This window comes from Ochotona princeps, chromosome 7 (assembly GCF_030435755.1).
Source record: "Ochotona princeps isolate mOchPri1 chromosome 7, mOchPri1.hap1, whole genome shotgun sequence".
In the NCBI taxonomy this organism is placed as follows: Eukaryota; Metazoa; Chordata; class Mammalia; order Lagomorpha; family Ochotonidae; genus Ochotona; species Ochotona princeps.
In genome coordinates, this window is record NC_080838.1 from 989,022 (window position 1) to 1,005,786 (window position 16,765).

Below are 16,765 nucleotides of genomic sequence, written 5' to 3' on the forward strand. Positions count from 1 at the left end.
ATGGGAGAAAAGAGTGTTTTTGAAGACTCCATAGCCTGCAGATGGTCATTAATTGACACCCGTTCCAATGAGACAAGAGATCTATGTACCCTCTTCTTGATTTTGAAAGGGCCTATTAGAGTATCAATGCAAAAGAAACCCTGATGATATGAATAATACATGGTCGTATCTTACTTCAAATATTTAAAGCAGCACACTTAACTATCAGGTTCTAGCCTTTCAGTCTCTCCAACAATAAATTTGGAAAAGTGCTAGTAATATACTAGTAATATTTCCAATACAGTAGTAAGAAATATCAATCCAGCATAGAGAATGCTAATGAGGCTAAATTATACCATATGTATGCAACAATTTAACATTTTGTCAGCACTACCAACTCTCCATTTTAGCTCCAGAAAACTGTCAGCAGCAACATCCATTGAATCTCAGTAGTAAACAGCTGAGGGCAAGAATGAGGTAAATATTTTGGGAAATTCAAAACATTCCAATATGATTAAGTGAAATCACACTCTAAAAACCACACATATCCAGAATCCACTTCTTAAAATCTACAAAAACACACCTTTCTCTTGGAAATTTTAAAACATCATCTTGGGGCCCGGCGGCGTGGCCTAGCGGCCAAAGTCCTCGACTTGAACACACCTGCATCCCATATGGGCACCGGTTCTAATCCCGGCAGCTCCACTTCCCATCCAGCTCCCTGCTTGTGACCTGGGAAAGCAGTCGAGGATGGCCCAATGCTTTGGGACCCTGCACCCGCGTGGGAGACTTCGGATCGGCTTTGGATTGGCACAGCACCAGCCTTTGCGGTTACCTGGGGGGTGAATCATCGGGTGGAAGATCTTCCTCTCTGTCTCTCCTCCTCTCTGTATATCTGACTTTGTAATAAAATGAATAAATAAATCTTGAAAACATCATCTTTAGATTCAGTAATCAACAACATACATTGTGCTCATCCCAGTGGTGCATTCATAAGAATTTTTTTGCACCTCTCATAATCCAACATCCAAATCATTTAGTTATATTTCATGCACATAAAATGAAGGACCTGTTCCAGATTTTCCTAACTGAAACATGGCAGCTATACTACAACTAATCCATTTAGTCATTTTTTTCATATCCTGAAGAATCCCATATGGAAGAGGTACATGATGAATTGCAGAGATTTTTTAAATGCTGAATTGAATCCAAACCTGGTGTTGAGGTATTACAACTTGACAGTGAATGAACCTAACTAGCCACCAACCATCCTAGTTTACTCCCTACAATTTTCTGGATATATACAACAGACTTCTCCTTATTTGTGCCAGTTACATTCTATAAAGTCACTGAAGACGACACTGTGATGCAGCAGATACAGTGACACCTGTAAAGCCAGCATCTCATATGAATGCTGGCTTATTTCCCAGTTGCTTGAGATCCAGCTGCCTTCCAATGGACTGGGGAAAGCAGAGTGAAGGCAGAAATGCTTCCACTCCTTTCACCCAAAGGGGAGACCCAGCTGCAACTCCTGGCTTTGGCCTGCAATCAGTTCTCCTTATTTCAGCTTCCCTAGAAATATACCAGCAGATATTCAATCTCTTTCCTTGGGACCAACTAGTTGGCCTACAGGGTTTTGGGGGAATAGAATGGAAAATACAACTCTCATTCTCATTCTCTCTTCCTTTCTTTCTCCCTCCATCACTAATTCTGCCTATCAAATATATAAATCTTATAAAAAGGTCCCTATCTCACCCCACATTAAAACTAGAGGTTGTTTTTAAAGATTTATTTATTTTACTACAAAGTCAGATATACAGAGAGGAGGAGAGACAGAGAGGAAGATCTTGCGTCCGATGATTCACTACCGAAGTGAGCACAACGGCCAGTGCTGTGCCAATCCAAAGCCGGGAACCTGGAACCTCTTCCAGGTCTCCCACACGGGTGCAGGGTCCCAAAGCATTGGGCTATCCTCGACTGCTTTCCCAGGTCACAAGCAGGGAGCTGGATGGGAAGTGGAGCTGCCGGAATTAGAACCGGCGTCCATATGGGATGCAGGTGTGTTCAAGTCGAGGACTTTGGCCACTAGGCCATGGTGCCGGGCCCCTAGAGTTTTAATAAAATAAATCTGTTCTTGAAATAAAATTCTTAAGTGCCAAATATTGTACCTTTGCTCATAAGGAAAATACAGGCAAATTTCTTCCCTTGATCTTAGTCAAAAGGCTGAGAAGCGATACCGGCAAATTCTTGATAGTTTCTAACCAGAATACGTTCATCAGTCAACCATTTCTACCATTGTTTTATGTTTACTTCAGTATCAATACATTAATATCATATTATTGACTTATTAACATGAGCTCACACTCTACAGATCTGTAACTAAGGCCTAAATAAAATGTGTCTGACACATATACTATCTCCAAAAACCCAACCAAAAAAAAAACATATCCTTCTTACGCTTAGGAACACTAAACATCATTTCAGCACTACGATTGGGATCATCATAAACACCTAAATGTGGCACTACACATACTATGAAAAACATACCTGCTTATACAATGAGGATTGAAACAAGGCTGCCTTACTCATTCTCAGGTGGAAATACACATGTGCACTAAGTAGCTCAAATTTATTGTAGTTATCAGCAGGTACACAAAAGCTCAGTCGATATTAATAATGTTAAATTACAAACAAATTTTAGCAAGCAGGGAATTTTATAAAACGGAACCTAAAAATAATGACAGACAGGAATGACTTCTATTAAGTAACAAGTGAGGCCTCAAAATGTTGCATTTTATGATGAAAAACATGGGCTAATAGAGATATTTGCAAATCAGAGTCTCTGGGCCTGGCACTGTGGCCTGTGACACCAACATCCCATATCAGTGCTAGTTGGAGACCTGGCTGCTCCACTTGCAATTCAGCTCCCTGCTAATGCACCTGGGAAAGCATCAGAAGATAGTACCAGTGGTTGGGCCCCTGAAGCCACATGGAAAACCTTAAAAAATATGAGTTCCTGGCCATTGTCACCTCCTGGAATCCGAGTTCCTGACCACTGTATCCCCGTGGAGAGTGAACCAGATGATGGAAGATTAATTCTCATTCTCCCTCTCTGTAACTCTACCTTCAAATAAATAAAACTAAATCTTAACAAATAGAAAATATGATTCTCCAAATACATTATCTCAAAGGAATTCTCTAGACTTCTACATTCAGACATCAACACACACACACACACACACACACACACACACACACACTTTCTCCAATATATAAATGTACTAAGCATATTTATTTATACAATCGGAAATATTTATTGAATATCTACAATGTGTCCTACACAGCATTAGACACTGAGATAACATAATAAAAGAGTTCTATCATGAAACTTACCTTACATGTGGAAACAGTTTTTAAAAGCCATTAACATAATCAATTTAATCATGTAATCTAGGAGTTAGTTGAACACGAGAGGCCTAAGGTCACCCTGGGAAGGCAATCCTCTAGAGAGGATGGGGGATAAAAGCAGAGCATGCGTCCCATCTCTGCTTCATCATCCACTGTGCAATGAATAGCCCTCCACTGTTCTCTATCTTCACCAGATTCTGAACCTATGAGGCTACTTAATTTGGACGCTATACCTACAGCATATTAGCCAAAAATAATTCTTCCTTCCTAAGAAGTTCCTTTCCAGTATTTTAAATAAAGCCATAAAATACCTATCAATACAGGATATAACAAAACAGAAGCCAGCAATGGCTTAGGAAGTCACCCTGATCAATTAGGCAAATTAACTCCTTTTAGTTAATGAAGACAAGGAATACTTCCATAGGAACAATTCATACAGGGTACAGGAATCAGTTTGCCATATATTGGAGTTGTGTATATGGGATTTAAAATTTAACTGACACTTAAAAATTTTTCTAAATGAGATACTCCATACATTGGAGATGTGTATAAAGGATACTGAAACCAGACATGCTCAGATTCCCTGATGTAGTCTCAAATATCATTTAATTTAAGGCAATCACATACTGAATAGCCAATTCCTGGAAATTACACAAGATTTTATGAACTAGTTCAAAACTTCCAATAGTACTTTCAACACTTTCTTTCTGTTATCTGCCCCAGTTTCTCTCTTAAAGAAACTATCTTAAGGTCAAATAATATTTTTAAAATTTATTATGTATATAGATAGATATACATACATGTGTTTTATTTTTATGGTTCCATAGGCACATGCTTTCCACCCTCCCACTACCCAGTCCCCCTCCCCACCATTTTCCCCCATGTTATGACAACAGTATGGCCCTTCAGCAACAATCACACATCCAACATTCTGCAATTTAAATGTGTCACACATTGTAGGTATAGACAATGGTAGAAAGTCCAGCATCCTATTATCAAGGTATATTTAACTACTTTCATTGAGAGTTCTTTTATTCAGCAGTAGAGACACATTGTGCAGTGGATCTTCACTTCCCACTATGCTACTCTCCATTCCACAGTTCATCAGAGGGAATGTATGTATATACATGTTTACCTATATATCTATTTAACGTCTATGTTGCGTGAAAGTTTCTTTATATCAGAGAAAACACCTGTTCCCTTTGGTACTGGCTTTTTTTCAGTGAGCATAATGGTAGATGGTTTGGGACCACTTTGTTGCAGATGGTAGAATATCAGACTTTCCAATGGGTGAACAGTATTCCACCCTAAAAAATGAATGAGCAAATCTAATCATAAATTAAGAATATTCAGTAATCACAGAAATTTGAACATACAATATATGACTATGCTTTCAAAGGGTATTTTACTTGTCATCCAATGGAGTTGGCAATGATTTTTATTACCTGCATGGCATCATGTCATTTCCTTGATATACTTCAGTCATCATTGGGACTTCCTGTGGATGTGTCCCAATTTCACTTCCAAATTGTGTCCCTTCTGACTTCAAAGGTATTTGTTCAGTCAGATGATTTTCAATATGTTCTAAAGAAAATTTTAGGTCATAACAGAAGGAATATTTTAAGTTACACACTAACATCTGAGGGCAAAAGTTACCAAATTAATAAGTTAATGACAAAATTAACAAAATTAAAATGGCTCCAACAATAGAACATCTAATGCTTTTCAATAGTTTAAAGATCTAGATCTACTATTTTAAATATTGTTTCATATTTTCGTATAAAATCCTCAAAAACCCCCATTGAATTTAGCATCTATTATTCAACCTAGAAGCTAAAATGCATAAAAAAGGCTTTTAAAAGTATTTTTTCAATACTTCCTTAAACTATTTCCATAACAATCAGTAATATCCATTTTACCTAATAAAGAATTTGCCTCTCAATAGTATTATATTTCTATTCAGCAATAACTTTTAGGCTTAAACATAATATGTGTTATAAATCATACAAGAAATTTAGACCTTTTGGCTAATAAATACTCAGATGTCCTCTAGACTTAAACCAAACTATGCCTGAGAGAAAAGTATAAACTTTAACCTACCTTCAACTGCTAATTCACCTACAGTAATCTATAAAAATGAAAACTAACAATTCTAAATAATCTGAGTGCTTCAAAATCAGTGTATTATTTCATGATAGAATGAAGGAAAGATATATTTTCCAAAATGTGGCATGAATCACTACCACAAACTAAATCACTACCACAAACTTAATGAAAAGAAAAAATACAAAATCATATTAATAAGTCAAAAATTTTAGTAATTACATGTATTGAGTATATAACTATCCTAAAATACTCACTACTTATTTAAATGAAAATGCAAGGAATTTTTAAGTAAATATCTTAAAAATAAATGATTGAATACACACAAAACTATGTATATCTGTACTTTTAAAAAACTTTTGCAACCCATTTTAAAAGTTAAGCTATTTATTCCACTGCTAAAAACAATTATTTATTAAATTGATGTTGAGTATTTTCTTTTTTTTTTTTAAAGATTTATTTATTTTTATTGCAGAGCCAGATATACAGAGAGGAGGAGAGACAGAGAGGAAGATCTTCTGTCCAATGATTTACTCCCCAAGTGACCACAATGGCCAGAGCTGAGCCAATATGAACCCAGAAGCCAGGAACTTCCTCCAGGTCTCCCACGCGGGTGCAGGATCCCAAGGCTTTAGACCAACCTCGGCTGTTTTCCCAGGCCACAAGCAGGGAGCTGGAGGGGAAGTGGAGCTGCCAAGATTAGAACCGGAGCCCATATGGGATGCAGGTGGTTCAAGGTGAGGACTAGGCCACTGCACCAGGCCCGAGAATTATTTATAAAACAGTGTTTCATTATTAGAGATAATGCTCATTTAGTGTAGTATTTTGAAAATACAGATTAGATTATAAACTGCCCATGCTTCTCTATTCAAAAATGATCATTATTGACATTCAAATATTTCCTTCAATACTTTACTAATATAAATTCTGTGATTTAAAAATTTTTAAATGAGATGCTTTTTAAAACCCAACTTAAAACTTTAAACTTAAAACTGACTATAAAAGAAATGTTATAAATATCGCTTTATATTTAGCTTTTTTGTTAACCTCTTAATTTGTCTCACCCATAAATTCGGTTTTTTATAAGTTGTATATTTACAGGGAAAAAAGGACATAATAAATGTGAGATTCAGAACAAGTCAGTTTCAAGCCTAAAATCATGCAATATTCCCCTTACTAAACAAGCCTACTATGAGGAGCAATTTTCTCTTGCCATAATATCGCTGTATCTCACACACACACACACACACACACACACACACACCATTTTAAGTACACTTTCCACTTCCAGTCCAGTTTCCTATTAATGTACCAGGGAGTCAACAGATTAAAGTTCAAATTCTTGGGTTCTGGCCAACCACTTAGGAGACCTGGATCAATTCCTGGTCTTCCGTCTGGTCCAACCCCAGCTGATATGGGCATTTGGGGACTGAATCAGTAATAAAAGATCTCTCAACACCCATCTCTTGTCTGTCATTGTTCATTTTCAGTAAATGAATACATAAATACTTCACAATTTAAAAATCACATCTTCCTTCATGAATCTATTTATTACTTGTGCTGTAGTTCAGGGGGGGAAAAGCATAACATTTGGAAGAACCATCAAGGAAGGAAACTTTTTGTAAGGAACATGAGATCTGTCTATATTACTTTTAAATTTCCTGTAAATCTCTAACAATTTCAAAATAAAATATTTTCTAAGATGTATTTCTGTGAATGGCCGAGTTATAGAGAGTGAGGGAGAGTAAAGGGGAACCAGAGACAGAGACCAAACTTTCTTCTGCTGCTTCACATCCCTAACACATCAACAGCCAGGGCTGGGACAAACAGCATCCAGGAACGCAGAGCTCTCTCCAGGTCTCCCTTGTGGGCAGCAGGGACACAGGTGCTTTCATCTTCCATTTCCCACTGTCTTTCTAGCTACTTTAGCGGGAAGCTGGAGAGGAAGTATGGCAGGCTGGACTCAAACAAGTATTCATATTGATGCCAGCATTGCAGGTGGCACCTTAAAACACTGTGCCACAATGCCAGCTCCTAGATGTCACTTAAAGAAAAATAACAAAGTCACTGGTTTGAGAACACAGTGAATGGCTTCAGCTAACCCAATATTTGACAGGTCGACTGCAATGGGTAATGGTAAAAATTACTGTGATGATCCAAAGTAGTGTAACGATTTAACTTAATAAAATCTTGAGCTATGAATTAGTGCTTTATGTAGCACTCATATTTTGAGCATGTCACCTACCCATTTGTTTAGCCTACAATAGGGAGAGAAACAAGCACTGAAATGATTATGGTATTAATTTTTTCCTTACTGCTGTAAGGAAGACATGTATCAGCTGTGAGGAGAACAGTAGGGAAGGAGACTACAAGTCTCTCTTAGGAGTTGAAGGGATTGATTGAAGGTGTTCCAGCTGAAGGTAAATGTAAAGGGAGACAATGACACTGTGTTGCAGACATGCCAAAGCACAGTGTATCAAAAACAAGGACTGCAGGCGAACAACCCAAAGAAGTAGCCATCATTTTATCAAAAAAGATGAATCCTGACTTAATACCTAAGGGAGTACCGTTTTCTGAGTCACTCGTCATGTCTTGTTCCACACTGTCATCATCGGTAATATCTTCTCCAAGGATGGCAGAGCAATTTTCCGTCTTTAGAAAGTGTTCAGAGATTAAAAAAAAAGAAGGTAATAACTTACACTAGTGCATTTATTATTTCTTTTCTCTTAAGATTGATTTACTTCTTTATTTCAAAGTCAACAGAGAGGAGAAGACAAACACTCTTCCATTTACGGGTTTGCTACTCAAATTATCACAACATTCTGAAGCCAGGAGCCAGGACCTCCATCTGGGTCTCCCACATGGGTGGCAGAGGTCCAAGTAATTGGGCCATCTTTCTGTTGCCTTTCCAAGTACACTGCACCAAGGAGCTATGAGATGCTCATGTATGTGGTAGCTTCACCTACAGTAAAACAATACCAACCCAAATGTATTTCTTGTGGATGTACAATTACACTTTTTAAATAAATCTACCTAGAGTAGGTATTTGGCACAATAATTAAGAAACCCATTGAGATGCCCATATTCTCATCTGAATGCCTGGGTTCCCATCCTCACTACATCTCCTGATTCCAACTTCTTCTTAGTTCTCCTCCATGACCATATTCACCCCTAAACGCCACACCAACAGGTGGTGCAAGTAGAAGCATCCCTGCCACCTTGATTGGACATTCAGATGGAGTTCCTGGCTGCTGGCTACAACAAAGTCCAGGCAAGGCTGTTGTGGCTATTAAGTTCTATAAGATAAAACCAAAACTAGTGATTCTTAATGAAACATCTTATAATAGTTCATTCTTGCTAAATCCATATTTTAAAATGGTAAAATGTTGTATGAGATGATTATCTGCTACAAATAAAAGAGTGATCATTAACATACAGTATATATTTTATATAATGACCAATCTGATATAAAGATTACAAATTTTAATGTATTAAAAAGAAAACATAAGTGAGGAGTTCAACTGAGATAAAATACATTCTTAAGAAGTATTCAAATTAGAACATGAGACATTTCCCAGCATTGAGTAGTTTTTTCTTGGATTGAGGAAAAATTTTCTAGTACTGTAACAAAAATATCACATGACTGTGTCGTATATTTCTCTGGAAAGCCCCACTTAAATCTGTTCTGCTCTACAATTTCCATCCTTCAGTTGCCTCACACTTTTAAGAGTCTGAGGCACCAAACGAAAAGGTCTACAGCTTTGCACACAGTGCTAGGATTGTTCTGTTTAACATGTATTTCAAGGTCTGTCAATCTTTGAGCTTAGAGAAAAAGTTAAACAATACATTTCTCACATGGCATCCACAAAAAGAAGGGTTCAAGGACAAGCCTTCTAACTCACAAATGCAAAAATCCACATATGTTCAAGTCTCTTATGCACAATAGTGCATTATTCACAAACAGTCCATAAATGCCTACATTTTAACTCAGTTCTATTCTGCTAGTGATACTTAGTAACTCTGTTATGGAAATAGTGATAGCATTAGATATTTAGAGAATAAGCACAAGAAGAAGAATCTGTCAGACACAATACATTTTTTTTTTTCAAATAGATCTGATGCACAGTTTGCTGAATCTATAGCTGTGGAAATTGTGGGTGCAGAGGGCAAGCTATATGATAGTAAGAATATTGTCAAGATTCCAGCCTAGCAATTTAATTCATAATTTGCCATTGCAATGATTTGCTTCAGTTTATTTTGTTTGGAAAATAAAGTTTTTAAGTTTCTAAGTTAAGATACAATTCTATCCAACTCAGTCACACACATCAGTAGAGTCATTTACCTCAATTTGATTTTCATTGTCATTGATAGGTTGGTCTGTCAGTATTGTAGTGCATATAAATGTCTTTTTCTCTTTAAGTCCATTCAGCTCTTGTTTTGATATTTTAGCTTCTCCAATAAGCTAAAATCACAACAAAAAATGCAATTCATCATACATGTTTGTAAACAGATGCATTTACAAGGCTGGTATGTCAATACCAGACATCAAAAAGACAGGAAAGATGACTCCTATTGCAAAGAATTTTCAAATTGGGGTAGTATAAAATAATAGGCTTAAATATTCTTTAACTCATTTACATATGTATATAAAATCAAAAGTTTTCTGAGACAAAAACACAGATACTTTATAAAGTTCATGTAAAATGACTAGGGATAAGTTTGTCACTAAAAATTCTTTAAAATCCATGCAAATTTTTAATAGTATGAATTTTTTTCTATAAAATGGTTGGAAACACATCTCTCTCCATTTCCCTCTATCCCTCTGCCATTCTGTTACTTTGCCTGTCCTAGAAAGAAAATCCTTTATTTAAAAGTAACAAACTTAGGCTGAAAAAAGAGACTATGTAGATAAGTAAAAAAAGGTATAAATTCATGAAAGAAATTTTCCATATACATATGAAAGAAACATCTTACACTTCATAAATTTACCATCAAACAATAAACATTAAATTTCTCTGCCAAACTGGCCCTTCATTGGAGAATATCCTACACAATCACACCCCCAAAAATCCTTTTCTGTAAAATTACCAAAGAATCAGGTGATGGCTAACAGGCAAAATAAAATGAATACTGGGGCCCGTGCTGTGGCACAGCCAGTCAGGCCTCCACTTGAAAGACCTGCATCCCCTGGGGGTATCCAATCAAGTACTGGTGGCTCCACTTCTGATCCAGCTCCCTGCTTATATCCTGGGAAAGCAGTCTGGGATGGCTTAAATTCTTGGGCCCTTGAATCCATACAGGAGACCCAGAAGAAGCTCCAGCTACTGCAGACATTTGGGGAATCAACCAGAGAGGAGAAGGTCTCTCTTTCTCTATAACACTACATGTCTCTCTTGTAAACATGCCTTTCAAATAAAAGTAAGCCCTAAAAAACTGAAATTAAATGGCCTGGAGTGATAGCCTAGTAGTTAAAGTCCTTGTTTTGAATGCGCCTGGATCCCATATGGGCACTGGTTCTAATCCTGGCAGGCTTGCCTTCCATCCAGCTCCCTGCTTGTGGCCTGGGAAAAGCAGGCAAGGATGGCCCAAAGCCTTGGGACCCTGCACCTGTGTGGGAGACCTAGAAGAGGTTCCTGGCTCCTGGCTCCTGGCTTCAGATCAGCTCAGCTCCAGCTATTGCGGCCACTTGGGGAGCGAATCAATGGATGGAGGATCTTCCTGTCTCCCTTCCTCTCAAAGTATCTGACTTTGCAATAAAAATAATAAAAAATTGAAACCAAGGAAAAATCATCAAATTTAGTGACTAGATGCTATCTAATACACTGCTAAAAAGTGATGTAAACATGCAGTAATAAAAGGTTAGTGAATGATCATTATTACAATAATTTGTTTCAGGAACACTGATAATTAAAACTACATAAAAGTAGTTCTAACAAGTAATGCCATCTAAGTCATTTTTTTAATATAAAAGTGTATTTTTGATTCTATCAGAAGCTTAACACTGGGTTGGCCATCACTTGCTCTTGACATTAAGATGACAAAAGATTGCTGCTTTTTGTTATTTTAGAGGCATAGTGTTTAATAGGTAAAATAGGAAATGCATCAAAGATGACTGTAAAAACAAAACATGGAAAGTGACAGAAAAATAGTAATAAACTCAGTAGACCTCAGAAGCTAAGACATAAAAATGGGAATGCCTAAAGTCAGATTAATTTGGTAACACTCCGCAAAAATTAAATAGTCTGAAGGCAAAAAAAAAAAAAAAGCCAGCAAGAGCATCAGAGAAAAAAAAAAAGGAGGGAGGAGGAAGGAGGGAGGAAGGAGGAGGGAGGGGAGGGGGAGGAAGGAGGAGGCAGGAGGGGGAGGGAGGAGGGAGGAGGGGAGAGGGGGAGGAGGAAGAAGAAGAAGAAAAAGAAGAATTGGATTGAGCCTCTCATGTAACAAGGCGCCACTCGACATCCACATCCAGTATCTCTGATAATGAAGCGGCTCAAGTCTCTGTCCACCCAATTTCCTCTTTCCAATGAATACGACCCTGAAGAGTCAGTAGGTGATGGTTTGTGAAGGTGGATCCCTGCTGCCTACATGGCAGACCAAGAGTGAGCTCCCAGTTCTAAGTGTTGGCCTGGCTCAGCCTAAAATTACAACTATTTGGGGAGTAACCAAGAAGATAAGAACTTTCTCTATCTCCACCTCTCAAATAAACACATTTTATTTATAAGATTTACAACTCTTGAAAACAGTGTATTGATGAATTATGAATAGCTATACAGGAAACAAAATAATTATGTTAAAGAAAATGTTGGTGAGACAGAAAATGTAATCCTATTACAAGACCCAGATATAGCACTTACAGAATTATGATAATACAATTACTGATCATATGTAAAGTTTCCCACTGAAAAACTGTCAAGTTACTGGGAAAAAATACATGTGAATGAGTGTATCTTACCTATATAAATGGGGAAGAAAAGGATAAATATAAAGTCCTCATTTTATCTACCTCCAGAATCACGTGTGCCATTAAACCTCAGATAAGGTTTGGATGTAACTGCTATCTGCTGTGATTGCCAAGGTATAAAATATGCTGGTTTACTTTCACTCCCAGGAAAGAGTAGCAGAAGAATATACACTTGTGTACCCCTCCCTAAAATATACACTTGCAAGTGGGTAAAGAAAGTGTCCTACTCTGATAATAACAAGAAAAAAATATCTACTCTAGGTCTTAGTATGTTGTTGGTCACAAGTATGCCCAAAGTGCTTCTAATGACATAGCTGAAAGCTAGAGTCTCTATAGAGTACAAACCTGTTTCAAGCTTTCGTGAAGCTGCAAATTTTCAAACAATACCTTAATTATATCCAAATGTGTTTGAAAGCTCTTGGTTGTTCTTATAGCCTAAGTATAAAACATATTAAGTCAGTAACAATTAACATAACACAACAGATCATCTTCATGGACTCCCTAGAATATCCACGTGGACAACAGCTAAAGCATCCTAAAGCATGGAAACAACATGCCAACAGAGGCAGCCCAGCATAGCAGGAAGAAAAAACCTAGAATCAGAGTATAGTTCTGCCACCAATTTGCCATGTAACCTTGGACAAATGACATAACCTGTTATCAATGTCCATGTATTGCATAGCAAATTTTGTGAACAATGTATTCTGTATCTCATCCACTAAAAGCTAACTTTATGAGAGTTTTTCTGCCTTAATATGTTAAACACCAAGCATCTTCAACAGGACTCAGTTTATAGCAACAGCTTTTCAAATATGTGTACAGTGTTACAATAAACTTTCATCAAGTGCCTTATATGTGTGTGTAAACTGAAGATCATCTACCTCTGAAACCCTAACATCAAATAGTATCCCTGAATAATAAAAGCAACAATCAAATTTAATTTATTTGCAAAAGCAACAGACCTACAAGTGTTAGACAAATTCAACTTACTGCAGCAATTTGTGATTGGAGGAATTTTCTTTCATCATCCAGGGTCTGGATGCTTTGTTTTGCCTGGAAAGAAAGTATCAGTTAGTAGAGAAGTATTTACTAAACCCCTCCAATTTTCAAGATGCCACATCTCAACTTTGATACTTCACAACACTTAAGGTACATAATGTACATTACTCCTTACACACATCATGATTTTAACTGCTCATATTTACAATGTCCTAACCAAAATTTTTAATGAATAAAAACTATACAGTGTGTATGTGATCATTCAACATAAATGATTTATATGGCCTACATCAGTAGTGAATGTAGAAAGTTCTGTAAGAAAATATGCAAAAAAAAAACCCTACTTCACATATGGCATCTAAGGAAGGGAAAACAGAGGATCTGGAAAATGGTGTTCTCCATTTTTTGACCTCTATATTCCTTACCTTTTTGTATAGTACATGTTATACTTTGGCCAATAACATTACATTTTGAAACCCCATTAGCATTTTATAATATTTTCATTAAATACAAAAAGTCTTACCAATGCGTTTTGTTCAAAATGTTCAGATTTCTCTTTTTCTAATTGTTTTTCTAAAAACAAAATGTCATCCTGTACATTGAATTTGCAACTCTCCAGCTTTTCATGCGTTTCCTAAAACAAAAGTCAACTTTGTAAGACATATGTGGGAATTTGTAGTTAGGGAATCAGGTGACTACATCCAAACACATGGAGTATAAGTTAAGTCTAGTTCATAGATCCTAATGATTGTCAGAACAAAGTGCCAACAAGCAGGTGCCAACAAGCTTCTTCACAGAGAATAAACAGTTCAGGCTTGCAGGCCACACAATCTCTATCACAGTTATTCACACATACTATGTTAATTAGAAACAAAGATAATTCTAACTGAATGAGCAGCATTGTGCCGTACAACATTTTTTTTTTTTTTAACAAAAAAACAGGTGGGGTGAGAGAGGAAATCCTTGAGCCTACGGAACTATATCATGAAAAATCAAACAGAAAAAAGAAACTGGTGGAGAATCCACTGTGTAGAGTTTGCCAACCTTTGCTTTAAAGCATTCTAAAACAAAAAAGGTGAAATAACCTAATTCATTATAATGTAATAACATCAGAATTAAATAAAATCAAGATTTCTTCATATTTGATATTGAATTAAAATAACTGCAATTAAAATTTTAAATAATGTAATAAATATGCCTCTGCCATTTGAGCCTTCAACAAACTTATTTAAAGTTGAAAAAACAAAATCAAAAGTTTCAAATGTAAAGCAAGCAAAAATAAATTTTTTAAAAAAAGCTCTATTGTGCTGCTGAAAAAAAAAAAAACTTATTTTTCCTATCTCTCTAAATTTGACTATTTTTATAGCAATTCTGTGACCTGAATCAGAAATACTCTACCTGCTCTACTGGTTTAATTTTTTTTCTAGATTCAACTACTAAATTCGTGCAAATTCTCACACAGTTTGTATTCAGTTATGACTACTACCGCTGAAAATAAATGCTATGTCTTCTTAATTAGTAATACAAGAAAAAAGATTCCAAAATATCCAATTAGCTAATTTTTCTGGTATGTTACATAACTGAAATGCCTTCACAACAGGCTGGCATATTCCATTATTTCAGTTTGTCTACACATATACTCCAGGTTGAGTAAATGTGTTTGCTATTGAGTTTTTCCAGTTCTGTTAGCATGCCAAATGTCTTGTAAAATTCTTCTAAGTCATCAAACCATTAGTCAATTACTACTACGATGGTGTTTTAAAGGGTCAGCAAGTATAAGAGGTTATCAATATGCTTTTGATATTATTAGGTAACACAGGAAGAAAGCATTGATAGATATATCATATTTGCAATACAATTTATACCATCCTTTGCACTGCACAAGGAAATTAATGACAAACAGATGTTCTGATGATGAAAGACATCAGTGATTGAAACTGCCACATGGAATTGAACTCCTACACCTAATTAAAGTGACTACCACCTTCTAACTTCACATCGGTGGAAGCAGACCTCTTCTGTACTGCGTTATTACTCCCTGCTTTTCACATCCCGATCTTTAAGTGGTAGTGGCATATTCTAGTCACTTAACTTAATCCATCTTAATTGAACTAAAGTGTAGTATATTTTCCTTACAAGGAGTTGAATCACACCAGGCTCAGGAAAGCTGAATCATGAGAATACTCCTCATTCAGTAACCTCAGGTTGGTAACTTGAGACCAGCCATGGGGGAACATTCTTTTTTCCTCAGAACTCAGCAAATGATTTTTGGACAGCCAGTTCTGAAACACTTAGCAGCATATCAGTATTTACAATGCAAATCCCTGATCTGATGCTGAATAATTCCCAGTGTTCTGAAGATTACACAAAGGTAAATACCATCACACAGTTTAGGTAATTTATTGCTGACAACTATTCCTGAAATTGTTGTAATGAATCCTTCGTCTCCTTGTGGAGTAAACTGGGTCCAAAAAAGCAAAGGTCACTTCAGGAATTTTCCAGGAAGGAAGAACAAACAGCTTCTAGTGAGCTCTACCGTGAACTGAATATGCCTCAGTCAAAACATGCTACCTAGCAATGACCTATTTCTAATATTTAACCATTTTTAAGTTATAAAAGCTAAATTATTCTTTCACACTTCTTTGTAACTTACTTTACTGACAATATACTATCTATAAAGTCTATGTTAGTCATCAGCAACAATATTTGCCCCAGCTTTGAAAAGGAGGCCATTTGGTTTCTTTACCTTCAAAGCTTGTGCTTTATTGGACTCCTCAACGCTGGAATGTTTCAAAGATGGCTCTAAATTCTCATTCTGAAACAAACCAACACCGTGAGCACAAACTATAAATTATTCTAATAAACATTTACTTATTTGTTTGGAAGGCAGAGCTTCACACAGAGTGAACTTATGAAAACACCTGTTTGCAAGAGCCAGATTAGAAAACCATAACTGAAATACACATAATGAAAAAAGGACTCCCTTATAAAATGTAGGAAAATTATTAAAAGGAAAATATGAATATGCTTTTTTAAATGTGAAAAAGCAAGTCCATAAAAAGAAAATTCAAGTGGTTCAAAGATATATAAACAAACTCATTAAGACAACACAGGGTAAAACCAGAATGAGACAATGTCACTCCTAACACAATGGCTAAAATTAGTAAGAACTGTTAAATGTTGAAGTGAAGAACAGCATAATGCTGTATTACACTCCAAATAAACTATTTACACAAAACTATGAACATAATAATTAGTTTTCTGGCTCTTATTTTTTATTTTCAAAATTGTCTTACCTCTTTATCTGCAAAGCTA

The 16,765-nt window shown here is 36.3% G+C and overlaps 1 protein-coding gene across 1 annotated transcript in view; it reads right to left on the bottom strand.

The window, feature by feature from the left end:
- The window catches only part of LOC131480852 (cTAGE family member 6-like), a 52,851-nt gene extending 42,973 nt beyond the window's left edge, over nucleotides 1-9,878 (bottom strand). The window contains exons 1-3 of the mRNA XM_058667328.1: nucleotides 9,833-9,878; nucleotides 8,058-8,142; nucleotides 4,833-4,971 (exon numbers count right to left, since the gene is read on the bottom strand). Coding sequence (XP_058523311.1) covers nucleotides 4,833-4,971; nucleotides 8,058-8,079 — 161 coding nt within the window. The 5' untranslated portion in view covers nucleotides 8,080-8,142; nucleotides 9,833-9,878. The remainder of the gene's footprint in view (nucleotides 1-4,832; nucleotides 4,972-8,057; nucleotides 8,143-9,832) is intronic.
- Between the last annotated feature and the right edge of the window lie 6,887 nt (nucleotides 9,879-16,765).